The sequence below is a fragment of the Ailuropoda melanoleuca genome, chromosome 2, assembly GCF_002007445.2.
Source record: "Ailuropoda melanoleuca isolate Jingjing chromosome 2, ASM200744v2, whole genome shotgun sequence".
Classification (NCBI taxonomy): domain Eukaryota; kingdom Metazoa; phylum Chordata; class Mammalia; order Carnivora; family Ursidae; genus Ailuropoda; species Ailuropoda melanoleuca.
In genome coordinates, this window is record NC_048219.1 from 192,305,741 (window position 1) to 192,326,963 (window position 21,223).

Genomic DNA, 21,223 nt, shown 5'->3' on the forward strand with positions numbered 1-21,223 from the left:
CGGTGTAAGTGATGCAGAGCTCTTGGGAAAAAAACATGCCATGTAAATCTTTGATACTACTTTATTTTCACAGGTTAGGTGAATCTGGTTATTTTTTATAGAAATAAGAATTCCTGCTGTCTGTATGTGTTACGACAGTCCTGAGTTGGAAAAAAGAAGTCTGTTGTTCTGACTAGCATTTAAGAATACCTAAAGTTTCCAAACAGCAAAGTTTGCAATAATTAAGTTTCTGTGTCTTTGATATTTTTTTGCTGTTATCACTCTTAGACAACTCCAGAGTTTTTTATTTTCTTTTCCTTTTGGTCAGAGAGTAGAAAAATGTGACTTGCTGCTCTGTCCTACTCTTCACCACTGATTGCCTTTACTAGGCTCGTGTTTATTTCATGGGATGATTCCTGGCTGGATAATTACCAGTGGGGAGGGTTAATCTTTCAGTTTTCCTACTAAACCTGAGTAGGGGGAATTTCAGAAAAGAAGAGCAAGCCACAAATCTACTTGAATTCTGATAGGGTGACGTTTTTGGTTTTTGTTTACTTTGAGGACAGGTGTTTTTTGTTTTTGTTTTTTGTTTTTGTTTTTTTTTTAAATCAAAATGAAAAGTATGCAGAGAATGGTTTTAAATTAAAGTGGAGGTAAGGGAAAGGGTTCATCTAAGTATATGTAAAATGAAAATTGAAGCAGAGGGAGCATAATTTTCATCAAGTGTTAGACTTGGTAAGAAATAATAGAGTTTATCTAGTCCAACCTCCTACTGGTGAATAAACACTCATTTTGTGTTTATAGAAAAAACTATTTGAAGTTGGAAACAGGAATTTGGGTTTGAAAAATACTTTGTTGCCTAATTTTTTTTGCTTTATCTATTGAAGATGTTTTTCCTGTTTGAATGATATGTAACTAAACCTTTATATCTATAAAAACTTAAATATATTTGCATTTATGAGTTACTTAGTGTGTCATTTTTTTTATACCATTGGCTGGATTATAGGTAAGAAGAGAATGTTTTTACTTAGGTCAGAAGCCATTCAAATGAATCATTGATGATAATTTTTAAATCACTATTTGATTATTATGTAAGGTGGGTTTATAGTAGATAGACTTTTGCATCTCCTTACAAAAATACCACCTTATAGAGTTCATTCAGGCTGGATCTCTTACTTGATCTGATCACTTTCTGCCACAAATACATGAACATGTGCATGTGCTTGCGTATCATGCTCAAATGCTTTGAGAGCTATGTATAATAGATACTTTGCTCTTTTGTGTTTGTGTGAATTTTTGTTCTTAGATGTTAAAAATTAAGGGAGTAATACTTACTCCAGTTTTGTAGTATGACGAACCAGAGCAATGATCTTTGTTGTCTTGAAAAAAATAACAGTTTTAAAAGGGTGTTCATTTAAATATTGTGAAATCATTCTACCCAGGGAGCTAGGTTTAAGACTAGACTGTTTCTTCTACTTACAGATGAAAACGAGAGATTTGTAGTTGATTTTAGAGTTCGGCTGTGTTAACTTAATTGTCCTGTTTTACCTTCATTAGTGGTATCATACCACTTTATTATAAATCCACCAACATTTTTATATAAATATCTGTTATTTTGAGATGCATTGATTTCAGCAGATAACCACAGATACAAACTTTAAAGGTAGAATGTTATATTTCCAGAATGTGTATTGTTAGCTCAGCCATTTTTATGGGCATAGGCTTGATTTCCATGATGTAATCAGAGATGTAATCAGCATTGAAAAAAGAGAAAACATGAGATATGAGGGAAAAGTAGCTGCGTAACTGACTGGGAATATTTAGTACATTAAAAAATAGGGTGTAATAGAGACGTCTTATTCTGTCAGTCCTGTTTCCGAGATCTGAAAATTGTCCATGCTTTGTCCATTGATACGGATGTCCAGGTCAGTCCTGTTTGGGCTCTTGGAGACCAGAGGAGTTGGAAGTTCAGGAACAGTCTTGTCAAAATTCTCCATCTTGATTTGATATTCACCTTTGGAGCCCCGGGTCAACAGAGATGCAAAACAGTGATGTAACATGATCTCAGAGGGTAGGTAGGACGTCCTCCTTTGGCATATTTCTCCAGTGCCTTCCTGCATTGCTGAGAGGAACACAACTAATTCAAAGTGGGGAGGACTTTCATGCTGGAGCAGAGTAGCCAGAGGACTTGATGGTATAATGGAGTGATAGTAGGTTAGTGGAAAGATAAAGAATGGACATTCCTCAGAACTGATGCCATCAAGGTGGAAGTCCACACTGGTCTGGTTGAGTTCACCGTTTTCCCTTTCCTGATAGAGTACAGCTGAGACCCGGACACTGGTCAGAGGGCTAGGTCGAGTGTTGGCCACTTGGAAAATTAGATTAGGTTTGCCGTCTATGTGAGCTACTACTGCTAAATCTGTAAAGCGAATTGAGAAAGCTCGATTTTTTGGCCGGGCAATCTTCGCCACAAAGGCACCTAAATTAGAAATAATTGAATTTTTTTAGAATGAACTCTTGAAATATGAATACCTTTTCTGAATGAGAAGGGTGTATCAGATAGTTAAACATTTCTTGATGTCATGCCTTCCAAGTGAGTCAAGAATTGATGGACTCATTAATTTGGGTAGTCTCATTAGCCTGAAGAATTTTTTAAAATGTACATATATCATTATTTAAAAACTGATTTCAGAACGGTTAAGCACAATTCATTTTGTTACATAGAAATGTAACTTTGTCTTCTCATTTCTTACAAAAATCAAAGAATGGTCATTTATTATATTTCTGCCCCCACTTAAAAGTAACAGAAAATAAATGAAATCCATTTGTAATGAGATTATTTCAAATTGAAGTAGAAATTAGATTCAGAGTAGAATGATTTGGGGTAGGGAGGGGACCAGTAGAATGAGTGATACATTGAGCACTTTTTTTAACTTTGAAACTTATATAACCCCCTCCCCTTTTTATTTTAGAAGGCTCTGGCTCTAAGATGATTTCAGTGTACCTTTCAAAGTGCATCTTCTGTGTGCCCTCAAGCTGTAGGTCAGGATTTCTTAACCACTTTTGTGCCACAGATCTTGTTGGCAGGCTAGAGAGATCTGTGGACCTCTTAAGAATTATGCTTTAAAAGCACAGAAATAAAATACATATGAAGGAAACCAAATATACTGAAATTGAGTTGAACATTTAAAAAATTATGGCACCATATGTGCTTTTTTAATGCCGTAAACAAAATATAGTGGTGGGTTTAATAGTGTACTTTTGAAGTATTGTAGTGTGATAGGAAAATATCTGGCATTTCTATTTTTATCAAAGTTACCAGTATTGCTGATACTATTGTTTTTTGTTGTCTACGTTTATAGTGGAAGGAAATGGCAATTTTCAGTTAGGGGCTAGTGAAAAAAAGATGCAAGTTTTTCCTAAGTTCATGGATCCCCTAAATTTTATTTTTATTTTTATTTTTATTTATTTATTTTTTAAAGATTTTATTTATTTATTCGACAGAGATAGAGACAGCCAGCGAGAGAGGGAACACAAGCAGGGGGAGTGGGAGAGGAAGAAGCAGGCTCATAGCCCAGGAGCCTGATATGGGGCTCGATCCCACAACGCCAGGATCACGCCCTGAGCCTAAGGCAGACGCTTAACCGCTTTGCCACCCAGGCGCCCCCCCCCTAAATTTTATTTAATGACTAGCCCAGTTTAAGAACTCCTGTAGGGAAGTTAAGTGATTTGTTACAGATTATAGAACCAGTTGGCAGCACACTGGACTTCATTCCAGATCACCCTTCATTTGGCCCATTACTTACCTTTTCAGATTATTGCGTAGTGTATGAAAGCCAGGTTTTCTTTTCAATTTGTTTTTTGATTTTTAAACTGTATATATATCACTTATAAAAGTGACATTAGCCCTCCTTAATTAGAGGAAAGTCTTATGTGTTATCAGGTTTATAAATAAAATCTAAATCTTTGCAGCCATATTTCCAGTAAGGATGTGTATACTTACTTGATCTCTAAATATAATGCTGACTGTTGTGCTCTGGGCTCACTGATATGAGTAAATGTTGAACAGATAAACTCAGAGGAGGAAATTCTAACCCAGTAAAGAAAAAAAAATCAAATTCCTGTTAGGTAAAATGATTGTCAAATATGCATTTAACGTATTTATCCGCTTACTTGACAAAGTATTTAGCTTCTATGAAAAATGCCTTTTTAGACCTTCTGTTAATATTTTTTTGGTGTAAGATAATGCTGCAAGTTAGTGTCATAATGGTCCCTTTTTTCTGAAGGAGTTCCAATAGGTAAAATTTAAGTGTAGTCAGGTTTCTTAAATTTCACCTCTCATTTGGCCCTAGACTTTTTTTTTTTTCAAACTTTGATATTACCTACTAATAATGCAAATTAAATTATTCTACAACACAGTTGCTTATAACTATTCCCTTTCCAAACCACTTGTAATTCTTTTTTTTTTTTTTTTATAAACAAAAACAATTACCTGTGATAAAAGCCTCTAGCATGAGGCCTAGGAGCATTTGTATGGCAAGTAAGGCGATTGCACTTGGACAGTCACCACTGGGGAACATGGTACCATAACCAATTGTGAGTTGTGTCTCCAGGGAGAAGGAGAATGCAGCTGTGAAACTGGTGATGTACTTCACACAGATAGTGTGGTTTTCAGGTGGGGCATCATGATCTAGTTCCAGATCACCATTCATCTCAGCTAGAACATACCAGAGCACTGCAAAGACAAGCCAGTGGACAACAAAAGAAGCAGAAAAGACCAACATCATCCAGCGCCAGCGCATGTCCATTAGGATTCCCCAAGCGTCTCGCAGATATGCAAGACCTCTTTGAGCACCATCCATTTGAAGTGTGCTGTGGCCATCCTTGGTGACCATCCTCCGGTATCTCTGAGTTAGGAGAGGAGCAATAACTTTGCAATTACTGCCATCCATCTCAGGTTGTAATTTTCTGAAACCAAGAATAAATTAGTAAGCTCTTAACTGTTTTACAGTTAATATTAATAAATTCTGAGACCTCATTCACTTTCTCCTTTTTTTTGGAATGCTTCCCTAGCTACTGGGCAGTCTTTCCCAGTCTGATAGCTCTCTCTCTTTTCTCTTCACATGAGAGGGGCATTTACTCACTAAGCCATTCATTTGTACCTAATCATGGCTTGCCTTAGGATATCTTTTATTGTTTCCTTGAATGACTGTTAAAATATAGTTTGGCGTTTTAATATTTCCAAGTATATTTCAAAATCCCTGAAGGTTTGGGTTATGGTTCATGTCTCCTTGACACCCCTGCCTCTTTCTTACACAGGTCCAGGCATAAAGTATTTATTGATTTGACTAAACATTATGTGTAAATAACAATTTTTCATAATTAATAATTATGGATAATTCATAATTAAAAGAAATAAGTTAAATATATGTGTTCCTCTATGTAAATAACTAGAAATTATTTGGAAATGTTGTGTTAAATTGTCTGCAAATGTTTTGAAGCTGAGCTCTGTGCTAGGACAGGACTAAGCTTTTAGAGATCCATAGTTCTAATGTATGCTTTTTAATTAGCCTGTTGAAACTTTTATGAATAGGCTTTGTTTTTGTCACTTTGTGGCCATTTTTATGGATTCTTTTCTTCCCTATCTAATGGATTGCCATTCTCTGAATATTCTAGATTCTGATTAGATTGTAGGGTGGGGAGAAAATTATTTTCTTGCAAAAATAAGAAATTCTAGGTAGAGATTCCTAGATAATACTAGTTTGTTTTTTTTTTTTTTAAGATTTTATTTATTTGAGAGAGTGAGTGAGAGAGAAAGAGAGAGAGCGCACACGCCCTGGAAGAGACAGAGGGAGGGAGATGCAGACTCCCTGTTGAGCAGGACCCTGGGATCATGACCTGAGCTGGAGGCAGACCCTTAACTGATGAGCCACCCAGGCATCCTGATAATACTAGTTTCGAAAGTAAGTAAGACAGGAAAAAAAAAAAAAAAACTTTATAACCANGAGACAGAGGGAGGGAGATGCAGACTCCCTGTTGAGCAGGACCCTGGGATCATGACCTGAGCTGGAGGCAGACCCTTAACTGATGAGCCACCCAGGCATCCTGATAATACTAGTTTCGAAAGTAAGTAAGACAGGAAAAAAAAAAAAAAACTTTATTTTTTAAGGCACCAAACGGCAATTTTTAAAATTTTTTAAAGATTTTATTTATTCACTGGAGAGAGCAAGAGAGAGAGAGCACGCCCACGCGCACATGAGAAGGGGGGGAGGGGCAGAGGGAGAGGGAGAAGTAGACTCCATGCTGAGCAGGGAGCCTGATCTGCTGCCTGATTCCTGGACCCTGGGATCATGACCTAAGCCAAAGGCAGCCATTTAACTGACTGAGCCACCCAGGCACCCCCAAATGGCAATTTTTAAAAGATAATTAATATAATTAGTTTTTAGCTGTAAACAGTTAAACTATAAATCAGTGGGTATGCTTTTCTCTGTGTGGCGAGAAGAAATCTAAGGTATGCTTTCTGTCTGTTGATTCTTGCTTATATCAAAGGTGTGTTAAGACGTTTATGTGGAACCTCACAGGAACAGAATGAGAAATGCAGCTTTGCTTTCTCTCTCTTTTTGCTACAGTGCAGTGCTAGGAGTTTGTATTTGACTCTGCCTATCTGCTTCCCTCAGAAGTAGATGCTCTTGAGAGTATTTACATATTCCCTTCCTACCTTTTGAATGAAAGGGGACTAGAGACATTTGGAGCTAGGTTGTTGCTTGGATTTGCTGGGTCCTTCCCATGTCTGGGAGCTTTGGGGCTGTGGAGACTGCCTTCCTGTGATATTGGAATTGGATATTGGCTAGCTGGGTATATACTTTCCCTTCCCCTGGAGGCTAATTTAACATGTATTGGTGATATTATAGACATTCTCTTGTATTTTCTTTAGATTTTAATTACTGGAGGAATACTGGGATAATGGTAAAAATTTATTTAGAGTGGATAACCATTTTAGTTTCATATTATAAACTTAAAAAAAGTCTTAGGTCATTAATGCTTTATAATTCATTATTTTAACAAGTGGTCATTATCGTTTAGTGTATTTTTTTTCTCAGCACAGCATGTTTAATGACTAATTTTGCTAGATTCTTTAAATGTTTTAGGAGACCATATCTCTGTCATTTTGAAAGTAAACAACAGAATAATAAAATTTTCATAGGCATTGTGCTTAAGTACCTTCTGTATTGCATTATCTCTAATCTTTGGTGTCTCAGCAAGATAGACTTTTTTTCAAAGATTTATGTATTAGGGAGAGAGAATGTGAGTGGGGGGAGGGGCAAAGGGAGATGGAGAGAGAGAATCCTCAAGCAGACCCCATCCCCCCAGCCCCTGCTAGTTGCAGAACCCCACACCAGGGGTGGATCTCAGGATCCTGAGATCATGACCTGAGCCGAAATCAGGAGTCAGACATTTAACTTAGCCACCCAGGTGTCCCAGCAAAATAGACATTATTATCCCGTTTTTCAGATGAAGTCACTAAGGATTAGGCAGAAGAAAGAAACATACACTAGGCAGATGGGGGCTTTAGATTATTTGTATTATTTATCCACATCTGGCTAGCTTTACGGGTTAATTTTCTTACTACAAGAAGCTATTTAGAAAGTTTGGTGAAAAAAATCTTTCCCAAGATGATTGGCATTGTATTCATAAGAGAGTCTTTTTTTTTTAATTTAAAGATTTTATTTATTTATTTGACAGAGACAGCCAGAGAGAGAGGGAACACAAGCAAGGGGAGTGGGAGAGGAAGGAGCAGGCTCCCAGCAGGGCGGGGAGCCCAACGCGGGGGCTCGATCCCAGGACCCCGGGATCACGCCCTGAGCTGAAGGCAGACGCTTAATGACTGAGCCACCCAGGCGCCCCACATAAGACGGTCTTTGACAGCCATATATTTAGTACTTCTAGTAGATGTTCTTCTGATCCCCGTAACTATCTCAGGTATCTATCTTAAACCATGTTAACCCCATACATGATTCTTTTTTTTTTAAAGATTTTATTTATTTGACAGAGATAGAGACAGCCAGCGAAGAGAGGGAACACAAGCAGGGGGAGTGGGAGAGGAAGAAGCAGGCTCATAGCGGAGGAGCCTGATGTGGGGCTCGATCCCATAACGCCAGGATCATGCCCTGAGCTGAAGGCAGATGCTTAACCGTTGTGCCACCAAGGTGCCCCGCCCCCCCATACATGATTCTTATGACAGTAATGATTAATAATATTAGCCAGTATATATTGTTTATTATGTGGGAGGAATTATACCAAACACTTGTGTTAACTCATGTGAAGCCTGCAGGCAATGTCTGGTGCAAAGTAACCTTTCAGTCTTGGTTGCTTTATTAGTATTATAAATAATGTTCCTTAACTTTCCCAGTAGTATGTACCATTATAATTCCCATTTTACAGATAAAGGAACTGAGGCATAGTGAGTTTTCTAGGATTGCAAAGGTAGTAAGTGTTGATGAATCCCATACCTAGTCCATAGTCCATAGTCAGTGCTATATTGCTTCAAAAATAGACATTTTAATCCTGGTTAACCTTTATGAATAATAACTACATTCCATTTGACTAGTTAATTGTTTAAGAGTCATTGCAGAATATTTGGTCTTTAGGAATGTTTAGGTTTAGACCTATGATTTGTAGGCAAGAAATATATTTTCAGTTAAAAGAAGGCATCTTATAAAATTTGAAAATCATCACAACCACAATTATTACATAGTCCAGTCTTTTGGAGGAGAGACTTGTTACATTGTTAAATTTGTATTTTGCCAGGTGGGAAAATAATTTTTAAAATATATTTTATTAAAGAAAAGGCATTTTGACACTTGAAGAGGAAGAAGGATATAGTAAGGAATGGTAGTCGGCTGCCTTCAGAAAGATTGTGAGCCACTGCACTGTCCTTTATGATTTGTTTCTTTCTTCTTCTTCTTTTTTTTTTTTTCGTTTTTTGAGGTGAAATTGGTATGTAACATTATATTAATTTCACCTTTGTTGTTTGTTGCTTCCTCCCTGTGTGAAAATGGCCATTATGGACCTTGCATTTAGGGAATCGCTGTCCTGGTGAATGCTACTAATTGCTGATTGTTTCATAATAGTTTTTTTGGACGGGGGGAAGTTCCGTTATTGATTTTCAACTTACCTTATTAAGTTCTAAAACTCACTACCCAGGGAGATAGCCTTTCTGTATATATTATAGCTAATAAAAGTATTATTTGGACTTTTTTAGGATCGTTTCTTGTTACCTACAGCTTTGTAATAATCACTTTAAGCTTCAACAGTTTCATTCTTTTTCTCTTGCAGTTAACTAAATACAGGGAAAACCTGTGAACAGGGATGTCAAGAATAATATCAAGCAATCTCCTTTTTATATATAAGCCATTGCTCAATCTTGTTTAGATTGTGTTGGGAGGTGGAGTAGTTGAGAGAATAAGATTTTGATCTCCTCTTAACGGATTACCCTGAACAAGTCCCTCTTTGGATTCATGTAAGCAGTATGGTTTAGTATAATGAAGGCAAGGTGGGGAATCTAGCCGACTGTGCTCTGGCTCTGTTGGTTACATAGCCGTGTCAGCTGGGCAAGCCACCCAATCCCCTTGGCCAGGCTTCTTATATTAAAAAAGAGAGAGAGACAAAAGAGAATTAAATAACACGGTCTCTTAAAACTCTATAAGTTTAAAAATTTATTTCCATTTCCCTCAACTGACAGAGGTTTTTTTAGATGTTTTTTCTTTTTTCTCTTACGTGGTTTTACATCTGCTTGTACAGTATTTAAAAATTATATTATTGTTGCCTGATAACCTGTAGATTTTCTCTCCAAGTAATTTTCATATCTTTACAGGTGTCCAAATACCCACTGAATGTATTTTGTCTTGGTTTGTATTTATATGATTCTCACTAACTGATCCCAATAGAAAACGGAATTGAAGCTTGGGAAGGTTTGTTTGTATCTCTGTGTGTGGGCTGTAAAGTATTTGCTCATTTACAGACTTCGGTGGAAAAAAACACTGCTTTGTAAAAATGATAGTTTGGCTGCTTCAGTGGCTGTTAAAATTATGGTTTCATTTTACTCCTTTGGTTTGTAGCACTTAAAATTATGTCTTTTCTGTTGCCATGTTGTAAGGTGGTAATGTAGTTCATATTAAACAGTTAAGATAATAGGCTATAAATACAAATGTTAAATGATCACAATATTATTACGTATTTGTTTACAGCTGGTGTAAAAACTGATTGTATAGTCTTAGAATCATCTCTCCTACCCTCTATAATCGGGGCAGACAGTGTGAGTTCTAACTCTCTTATATAAGCTCAGAGATTCTTTTATATTTTAATTTCTTATTTGTAGAAGCATCTACTAATTTCAGTAATGAATCTGTGCCTAAAAAGACATTTAAAATTAGGCATTCATCACTTTTTTCATGGCTTAAAAAATTTTTTTGGGGGGGTCATTTGTTCTTGTACGCTCATTTTGGTTTTTTTAATCCCTTCCAAAAGAAGGATATCTATATCTATATCTATATATATCTAGATATATACCTGTATCTATCTATCTATCTATCTATCTATCTATCTATCTATCTATCTATCTATATATATTTTAAACCCAAGGAAGGGGGGTAGAAACAACAAAGCCACTGAATTTTTTCTCGGGCCTCTCCTTTCTACTCATTTCTGTATTCTAATGTGGAATTAGTATACATTTAATAAAACAGGAAAATTTCTAGTAATGCTTTCAGTAGGGCTATTACTCCATTTCCAAAATTTAAGGAAAAAGAATAAAGAATCTTAATGTATGACCCTAAAGGTAGTATCTTGTTTTAAAAATCTTTTGGCACTATCTGGCTCTGTCCCTATTTGCCACTCAAATTTCTTTCTCTGTTCCCCTTAAGGAAAGAAATAAGAATGAATATTATTTCATGTACTCACCAGTTCTTTTGCTGGGTCAGCCTGTGTGTGCACAGGTAGGTCTTGAGGAAACTTGCAACGTCTGTCTTTTTGATAAGGTAACTTTAATCTACAAGTCTAGCTTGTAGGTTCTTTTCTTGGACTGGGTTTACAGTTCACATTCCTCTGTTTATAATGTCGTGGGGGCTAGTTTCAGCTGAAGCTGATGTGATTGGTCACTTAGTCTGCAGGGGGGCCAATTAGCTCTGATCATGTGGAAAAGAATGCTGGTTTGTTAGGAGGTCTTTCTTTACCCAACACAAACCTTAACAATTCTGGAGAAAGCCTCCAGAACTGACTTGGAGAAGGGGTGCATTTTTTCCCTCTAATCAGGACCGGTCTTTAGTAAGTTTGCATAATCTTACTTAAGAGTTTATTTGAAAGTTCAAAGGGATAAAATTCCCTGCAAGATTTCCTTTCAGCCGTCTTTCCTTATATAGCATGTTGAAGTGTGAGATACTGCCTTTACTATTCTTTTTTTTTATCCTCCATTTCTTTGGGGAAGATTTCCTTGGATAAGGACTTCTAGGCATGAATTAATTAATTAATTTTGTTAGTTTTCTTTTCATATTCCATCTCACTAGAATGGCTACCGCTAATTCTAGAACTGGTAATGTAGATAATTTAGTTACCTGAATTTTGGGGGGGGGAGGGGTAAGGAGACAGGCTTTTTTTTTTTTTTTTAAAGGCTATGTGCAAGATCTTAAAAAGAATAAACTTAATTTGTACCTTGCACTTACCTTTCAAAAACACACCTATGTGAAGGAGCTGAAGAATTTTCTTAAGGCATGCTTTAGTAATGTTTAGGGGATGGTTTCCTGAGAAGCATATGATAACGTGCAGTAAGATGTAGTGTTCAGGTTACAGAAAATTTAACTTAACATCTAAATAGTGTTTAGCTAGAAAATGTCTGTGATCCAGCTTGTAGCAACCTTGTAATGAGCTGTGAGATGGTTTTGTGTAATGCCTTTACTGAGCAGTACTTTTCTCCACCTCTGTTAGCTGCTGATTTTAAAACTTTGATCAAATGTCACATGTAAGAGGATCTGGGAAACAAAGGCTGTGATTGTTCAAAGTAAAATCATGGAAGGCCTGCTGGGAAAATTATTAATGTAGACCAATATAATGCTACTTAGAAGGTGAAATCCGCCTTTGTAGATTCCTTCACCCCCCCACAATTAAAAAAAAGTATTAATTCCTTCTTTGTTTTATTAATGCCAAACATCTCAATACAAGTTCAGACACAGCATTGGAAACTTTGACCTTCAGAACTAGAGAAGGTAAAAGCATAAAGTAGGGACTTGTGATATGATGCTTATTCAGTCCTACACACAGTGGTAGGGAATTATGCTTTATATCAATTGACAGTTGATGGATTATGGGAGAAAAATCCAGAGCAAATATAGTGTGACACTGCCTTTCTGAAACTACGGGAGTGTATTTGCATGTGTCTTGCATCAACATTATAATAAGCAAGATGGTGAAGGATTTTGCCAAACTTAGAAGCCACTTTCCATAATATACTCTGTTTCAGATTTGGCAAAATGATTGTCAAGAAAGAAATGTCTCAAGTAAAGAAGGGTTCTGGTTTCTTGATTTCTACAATTTGAGTCTTGCTATGGTTTATAGACAGTGATTCCTAGTTGATAATTATATGGATATTGTAGACCGGCTTTGGAGTATCCACTCAGGAGCATAGTACTCCCATTTTAATGACCTGAGCAGTTCAGTTCATTTCTGGTTGAAACCTCAACCAGGTTAGTTGAGATGAAACTGATATTGGCATAGATGGTATGTATAAACTTCACCCTAAAACACATGGGCCCTTCTATCTAAACAGATTTACTGATTTCAGTTGAAGATGACTCTGAAACATTTCTTCTGTGAACATAAATGCTAAATATCTGTTCTTTGATCTATTTTTTATTAAAAATTATGATTAAGCCAGGTGCCAAGACCAGGTACATTCTTCTTCTTTTTCTTCTTCTTTTTTTAGATACATTATTCTTTATTAAATTCAAATCTCTGTCCCTAAAGGTGTTTGGTTTTCTTTCTGGCTAAAGTAATCTAGTATGTAGTCCATAACTGTGCCAACTTGTACTTGAGAGTAACAAATGCTGTAGTTGGAGTCTAGTGTCCTACCTGTGTACATGAATAATCTCCCAACTTTAAAACTTTAGCTCTGTCTCCTGTGTTCTTTCTTACATGGTATACTTCGCTTTCCTTAGAAGCTGCCTAGTCCCTTTCCAGTTCTGTATTCAAGCCTATCTGCTGATAATCTTCTTCCCCAGAGATTTGAAGCAGTGTCTGGGTGTATACCATCAGATGACTGAACATGAGGGTTGTAGGAATATGGGGTATATTCAAACCGCAAGAGGTATTTTTTCAAGGAGATTTTGATATGCTCCAGCCCCTCCAGTCTGTCTTTTTCAGCCAGGAACTGTTGTGTTTCCAGGACCAATGTTAATGAGCGGAGTAGTTTGTAACCTCTTAGGAGTTAGGATGGGAGAAAAATTACAAATCTCTGGATATAAGATTTAAACTTCTCCTTCCCAGCCATCCTGAGTTTTGTTTATAATTGATTATAGGGAAAAAAAAAGTAAATATCAACACCTGGATGGGATTTCCTTTCATTATTTTCTCTGGTGTTAGAAAATATTTTTAGTGTCGGTCAGAGACTATATATCTGAATAGTGGAATACAAAGTTTCTTACTAGAAAAATTTGCGCATAAACAAGCTTCAAAGTCTGTCCCATAATTCCACTTTTGCTTTTGGAGTTTGGGCACTTGTAAGTTCCAAGTCTCACAGCTGTAGATTTTATTGGCTGAGTGCCTCTTTGCTCCATCTGAAGTTTTCCATAAACACCGTTTTTGGCTGTGAGTCAAACATGCACACAGGTGCCCTTTTACTGCTCTTTCTCCTTAGGAAGTCTACTCAATTAGACCAGACTAAAACCAATATTACATTTTAATTTAATTTTATTTTTAGAAGAATCCTATTCATACTTAATACATGAAGTCAGAAATGACCAAGTATTTACTGCCATTGGGAAAATGTTTATGTTGTACATTTGCATTTTAGCATGTTTTATACATTTCTGGTTACTGTTGATACGAGAACATGACATGTATTATATAGGTAGTATAGTTTGATCATAAAATGGTCATGTTATATTGAGTAAAAGAAAATACATTTTAAATTTGTATTTATCTTTTGAAGGTCATAGATACTTCTTTAAGACTCTTACAAAAACCTTAGACCATTTTCCCTGATAAAAGAAAACATGCCAGCATAATAGGTACTTTTGGTTTAAGGATTCATAGCCCCCAAGTTCATTTATGGACTGTAGGTTAGGAATACTTGGGTCAGGCATTAAATTTGTAAATTATTCAATTACATTTACTTTTCAATCCTGTTTATCAGTTATTCTCTTAAGAATTTAAGAGGTAAACTAAAATATTTGGTTACTCAACTTTATTACTGTGCTGGTATTATGGAAGGAGGAGGACTTTGGTTTGAAATGCTGAGAAGGGCCTTGTGGGTGTCCCTCACTGGCCACTGTGGAATTCTGGAGTTTGTAGACCTGAAAGGAACTTTTTTTTTTTTTAAAGATTTTATTTATTAATTTGACAGAGACAACCAGCGAGAGAGGGAACACAAGCAGGGGGAGTGAGAGAGGAAGAAGCAGGCTCCTAGCGGAGGAGCCTGATGTGGGGCTCGATCCCAGAACGCCAGGATCACGCCCTGAGCCAAAGGCAGACTCTTAACGACTGTGCCACCCAGGCGCCCCCTGAAAGGAACTTTAGATAGCATCTTCTACGTTGCCTGGGAATGACTTCTAATATTTAGCTTTTATTTTAACTTATATCAGTAATACACAAATGTATGTGTTTTTTTAAACAAATAATGTAGATCTAATTCTCTTTGACATTTTCACTGCCCACTCAAATCTACACAAATACAAATATACTGGAATCATTTAGGTGATACAGGATTTATTTTGATGCTTTAGAGCAATTCTTGCATGCAGTGTAATTTTTAGTTACATTAGTAGTAATTGGAAATGTGTATTTTATTAGATGGTGCTTGAAGTCATTTTTTCCCCCTCAAAATAAGTTCTAGAATAAAATTTTCATAGTGAAGAGATTGGTCTTAACATTTTTTTCAGGGGTATGTATTTCGAAACAATTTTATTCATTCATTCATTCATTCATTCATTCATTCATTCATTCATTCATTCATTCATTCAAGAGAGCACAAGCAGGGGGAAAGGGCAGAAGGAGAGGGAGAAGCAGACTCCCACTGAGCAGGAATCCTGAGATCATGACCTGAACCAAAGGCAGACACTTAACTGACTGGGCTACCCAGGCGCCCCTTGACATAATTTCTGTTGGAAGATTAATACATTTCGTTCTCTCTTCCCCTTATAGAGATGTTGGTGGTCTTTGTCTATAAGCTGTACCCATGCATAGTATGTCTGTTGCCCTTTTAGAATTTGTTAGACTTTGATCCCAGAGCTTCCTCTTTCTCCATTAGTTTTTCTAGAGTTTTTTGCTTCTTCCAGTGGGTTAAATTTGTGAGTAAACCCATGATTAGGAGTTTGAACACCTATGTTCTGTTTCTGATTTGGTCACTGCTCAGGTATGTGACCTTGGGAAATTCTCCCTACAGGTATCCCTTTCCTCACAGGAACAATAGAGATGATAATGTTTAACTTAATTTTTGTGGTTATAATGATGATTAGATGAGATTAATGGATGCATTTGTTTACATGTGTGTCCCTGGGCTATGGACCTGGTGGGTAGATGCTATGTCTGAGTCTCTTCTTTATTTTAATCCTTTGTCTTTAATTGTGTTTGTCTACATAGGAAGCACTCATGTTAATGTTTGCTAGAGGTTTAAGTAAAACGAACAGGTAAAAAATGGTAAAGTTGGTACTATTTTTCTGGGAAAATATTTGGTAGTGCTTACTAAAGAATATACCGTATTTCACTCCTGACAACTTCACTTCTAAGCATATACCAACAGAAATACAAACATACACTAAATTTCATATCTAGGAATGCTCATAGCACCACAATTCGTATAGCAGAAATTTAGGAACATCCTAAGTCAGCAGCAGAGTAGTATATTGTAGTCTATCCATACAATGAAATCCTTTATAGCAGTGCAAAAGAACAAGCTGCTGTTCTCTGTAATATTGTGGATGAATCTCCCATAATGTTTAGTGAAAGAAGCCAGACATAAATGAATATTCCATTTGCAAATAAAAGTTAAAAAAGCAGGCAAAAATAATCTTTGGAGATGAAAGTCAGAAATAGTGCTTACTTTGGGAAGGGTTGACTGGAGGGACATGATTTTTGAGAGCTCCTGATGTTTTCTTTTTTCTTTTTATTTTGGTTAATTTTTTATTTCTTAAGTAGGCTCCATGCCCAGTGTGGAGCCCAGTGCAGGGCTTGAACTCACGACCCTGAGATTCAGACCTGATCTGAAATCAAGAGTTGGAAGCTTAACCAACTGAGCCACCTAGGCGCCCCTGATACTTTCTTTTTTAAAAATCTTGGTTATGTGGTTATATTTGCTTTATGGAAACTCTTTGAATTGTACATTTGTGATTTATGTACTTTTTGGCAAGAATCTTATACTTTAGGAATAAGTTGCATAAAGGGAGGGGGAGGAGTTGCGTGAAGTCCATGTAAAAGTTCTTGAATTCATTTCACCCTTCTCTTATGACAGTGAGGGGTGCCTGGGTGACTCATTTGGGTGGTTGTCTGCCTGCTGCTCCAGTTGTGGTCTCAGGGTCCTGGGATCAAGCCCCACATTGGGCTCTCTGCTCAGTTGGGAGTCTACTTTTCCCTCTCACTCTCCCCCTTTGTGCACTCTCTCTCACTCAAATAAAAATAAAATAAAAAAAATAAAATAAAATCTTAAAAAAAAAAGAAAATGACAGTGACCCTCTGAGGTGGAACTCCACCTACCTTGCACTTACTCTTTTTTTTTTTAAGATTTTATTTATTTATTTGAGAGACAGAGCACAAGCAGGGGGAGCGGCAGAGGGAGAAGTAGACTACCCGCTGAGCAAGGAGCCTGATCAGGCGGGACTTAATCCCAGGACCTTGGGATCATGACCCAAGCCGAAGGCAGACGCTTAACCAACTGAGCCACCCAGGCACCCCCAGCCTTGCACTTAAATGTGGGATGTTTGGCATGTTAGAATTACATCATTCTGGCTTTCCTTGGTTTACTGGAGAAGTTTTCACCTTAATCTTTCTGTTGCAGTTATTAAGTATGTAATATTTGACATATCAAAAAGTATATTGCAGTCGAGGAAACAAGCACTTAGTAACAAAATTTGAACTCTTTTTTTTTTTAAGATTTTATTTATTTATTTATTTGAGAGAGAATGAGAGAGAGCATGGCGGAGAGGGTCAGAGGGAGAAGCAGATTCCCTGCTGAGCAGGGAGCCCGATGTGGCAGGACTTTATCCTGGGACTCCAGGATCACAACCTGAACTGAAGGCAGTTGCCCAACCAACTGAGCCACCCAGGTGCCCTGAACTCCTTTGCTATAGAATTTTTGAGCTAGAATGGGCTGGTGTTCATGTAAATTCAGGCAGACTTACCTCAACAGACACGTGTGCGTGCGCGTGCACGCACGCGCACACACACACACACTTTTTACATTGGGAATTGGGTCTTTTGTTTTTTTTTTTAAGTCAAGGTGTATAGATCAGAATTGGGGCCAAAATTTAAAATCAGGTGTAGTGACACCAAGATTTTTATTCTTTGTTTAGTACTGTGCTCTTCCTTATCTTCAAAATACTGGTCTCAAATTGTTTTTGGAACAAGGTATGGCGTTGTCATTCAAACATTATGAGGTACGGGTTGAAAATTACAAGATAGTTTTCAATAAGTAGAAAAACCAGATTTTGTTTCTTCCTATATATTCTCTATTTTTGCTCTGTTCTTTTTTTTTAAGATTTTATCTTTAAGTAATCTCTACTTTCAATGTGGGGGTTGAACCTATAGCCCCAAGATCAAGAGTCACATGCTCTTCCGACTGAGCCAGCCATGTGCCCCTGCCCCATCCTGTTTTTTATATTTTTCATATTAGGTACTAATATGAAAAATACATGTAGGACTGATAGGTCCAAAGGTAAAGAAGCTGTTAGTTTAGAAAAAAATGTAAACAATTTACAGAAAGGGACATAAGGTCAGTAAACAACGTGAAAAATCTTTGATACGAAAAATTCATATTTGAGCCACATTAGTGTACCACTTTACAACTGTTAAAGTGGTGAAAGTTTTAAAAGGATAGCAGCACTTAGTGTCAATAATGCGAACTGGTGTGTTGATTTGACCCTTTTTTTGAGGGAAAAAGGCAGTGGACGAAGTCTGTCTTTTGACCTAGTAATTGCATTCTTTTGAAGTTTTTTTCAGAAGAGATAGTTCAGAAAAGCAGGTATTTCTTGTCTCATTATCTGTAGTTCACAAAAAATTGGTTATAAGTAAATGTCCAGTGGGGAATAATCTAGTAGATTATGCTGTAGCGGCAAGGTATACCTGGTATGTACCCATTTGTATGATTGGGAAGATGTATAATCACAGAGAAGTATTTGCTATGCAAAATAGTAGGTATACTGATTGAAACTATAAAAAAATTTAAAGTTAAGTAAAAGCTAACTACAGATAGAGTTGTAAGATTGAGGGATTACTAGTATTTTTATTTTTAATAATTTTTTGCAGTATCATTTATTAGAAAAAATAATAGTGACCAATTTTTGATGAGTTGAGCCTTTTGCCATTTGTGCTCTTTTGCTTGCTTTGCTATGTTCATTAGTTTTTCAAAGGCTTAGGGTAAAAGTAGGTGAAAGAAAGTGAGTGTTCCATTTAGTGTATCCATCATGCGATTAGTACTGTATTCCCAATTCATTGCATGACTGCTTGTGATTGATTATGTGCGTTAAAAGCCATTTCCCATCATTTATCTACATGTTTTTATTTATCTGTCTGCCTATCTGTGTATTAGGGATTTTTTTTTAAAGATTTATTTATTTATTTTAGAGAGAGAGAGTCAGCATGGTGTGGGGAGGGGCAGAGAGAGACAGAGAGAGAATTTCAAAGAGATTCCCTGCTGGGCATGGAGCCTGATGCAGCGCTCCATCTCATGACTCTGAGATAATGACCTGAGCCAAAGTCAAGAGTTGGATGCTTGGATACTTAATCAGTTGAGCCACCCAGGTGCCCCTGTATTAGGGATTTCCTTAACTTTGCTGGTTTTTTCTGAGTATAGCTACATTTTTCATCAAGTCGTATAATAGATGTGGTACTTTGTAAAATGGGTTGCCCTTCTTATTCTGAGCAAGAGAACCTGGATGGCCTCTGAACGCAAGGGCAGACATGGAATATATCTGTATTTGAATTCATAAAATTTGGTGCTTAATGTGCAATAAATATTTGTTGAATGAGAAGATTAATATTTCAGTCCTGTCTATGCCCTTTAAATAGTGTGATTTTGGACAGTTCTCTTATGTTATCCTTTTGAAAAGCCTCAGTATTCTCAGCTATAAAATAGGAAAAATAACTTCAGATTTTTTTTTAAAGATTATGTATTTGAGAGAGAGAGGGAGAGAATGAATGAGCAGGGGGAGGGGCAGAGGGAGAGGGAGAAGCAGCTTCCCCCTGAGTAGGGAGCCCCACATGGGGCTTGATCTCAGGATCCCAGGATCATGACCCCGGCCAAAGGCGGACACTTAACCAACTGAGCCACCCAGGAGCCCCCAAATATTTTCTTTTTAAAGATTTTATTTGATACTGAGAGAGGGAGGGAGAGAGAGCACAAGCAGGGGGAGCAAGAGAAGGAGAAGCAGGCTCCCTGCTGAGCAAGGGAGCAGGGAACCTGATGGCAGGGCTCGATCCCAGGATGCTAGGATCATGACCTGTGCCAAAGGCAGCCACTTAACTGACTGAGCCACCCAGGTGCCCCAAGATAACTTCAAATATTGAGGATTGTTGTGAAGAATAAACTGGTGAATGAGCGGTTTTTGTTTTTTTTTTTGTAGGTGTTTTTGTCGTCTATGGCTGTGTAACAAAATACCTCAAAACTTAGTAGCTGAAAACAACAAACATTATCTCAGTTTCTGTGGGTCAGGGAGGAGCAGCATAGTTGGTTGGCTCTGACCTGGGTGTCTCACGAGGGTGCAAGGCTGCAGTCACGGTGTCAGCCACCACTGTAGTCATCTGAAGGCTTGATTGGGGTTGGATCCACTTTCACGCTTACTCATGTGGTTGTTGGCAGGCCTCAGTTCTGTGCCATGTGAGCTTCTCCACAGGGCTGCCTCACGACATGGCAGTTGGATTGCCACGGAGAGAACATCCCAGATGGAAGTCACAGTTGTTTTTAACTTAATATTGGCACTGACATCTTATCACTTCTGCTGTATTCCGTTTGTAGGGGGAACTAGCCAATAATTGCAGTCCACACTTAGGCGAGGGGATTACACAATAGCCAGGAGGCAGGGCTTGTTCGGGGCGATCTTAGAGCCTGCCTGCAATAATTAGAAAGCAGGTGGTATTTTGTCCAGCAAATTTCCAAATATTTTATCCTTCAGTAGAATAATACGTGGTAACAACCTAGAAACTGGGCAAACAGGATATTGAATCTTTATACATATGAAATGGAATATAAGAGAATGACCAGAAATTAGAATTCCATCATTTTCAGATGCAACTGTACAACTAACTTTCACTTTCATGGTGGTTTAGTACAAAGAAATGAGGCTGTCACTGAAGTATAGGTAACTACAGGTTACAAGTGGAAGGTACCAGTGTATGTTCTGGATTTTCAACTAATTTAATGTGAATTTTTTATAGTCTGTTACAAATTGTGTATGTTAGCACATGTTGGATGGTGAGTAAAGAGATCATTTGTTCGCACAGTTTGGAATTATCTTTTAAAAGTACCAATTTAGTTTACTTGGTATACCAGGCTTTCTTTCATCGTTAATGGAACTCTTGACTGGCATTAGGTTACATATAGTTTTGCATTCTGTTCAGAAACAATTTGTTGTATGCTTATAATGTAATAGATGTTAGGGTAAATGAAAATGAAATATTATAGTTCACATTGTCTGCTTTTGAATTTACAGTGTTTTTTAGGATAAAAGGTTGAATTTTATAGATATCCTATTTGGGCAGAATCGCCAGTAGAAGTTAATTAAATAAATAAAGATACATCATATAATTAAAAAATCTTGTATGACTTTAA

General features: G+C 37.2%; 2 protein-coding genes across 7 annotated transcripts in view; one reads left to right on the top strand and one right to left on the bottom strand.

Moving 5' to 3' along the window:
• Positions 1–21,223, top strand: part of GIGYF2 (GRB10 interacting GYF protein 2) — a 141,116-nt gene that overhangs the window by 59,752 nt on the left and 60,141 nt on the right. Inside the window, exon 1 of one of the 6 annotated variants that reach the window (XM_034655404.1) lies at positions 10,765–10,973. The exons of the other annotated variants lie outside the window; for them this stretch is intronic. The gene's annotated coding sequence lies outside the window, so the exon portion shown is untranslated. Of the gene's footprint in view, positions 1–10,764; positions 10,974–21,223 lie in introns of those variants that run through there. 6 annotated transcript variants of the gene reach the window in all.
• KCNJ13 (potassium inwardly rectifying channel subfamily J member 13) lies at positions 1,836–11,049 on the bottom strand. The gene is made up of 3 exons (XM_011223341.3): positions 10,939–11,049; positions 4,472–4,947; positions 1,836–2,458 (listed from the first exon to the last, which is right to left on the bottom strand). Exons 2-3 carry the CDS (start codon positions 4,929–4,931, stop codon positions 1,836–1,838), a joined length of 1,083 nt encoding a protein of 360 aa, XP_011221643.1. The 5' UTR covers positions 4,932–4,947; positions 10,939–11,049.

Coding starts and splice junctions, on each gene's coding strand:
- KCNJ13 (XM_011223341.3), bottom strand. CDS start 4,931: ATGGATGGCAGTAATTGCAAAGTTATTGCTCCTCTCCTAACTCAGAGA. Junction 2,459..4,471: donor GCTAGAGGCTTTTATCACAG/GTAATTGTTTTT, acceptor TTTCTAATTTAG/GTGCCTTTGTGGCGAAGATT.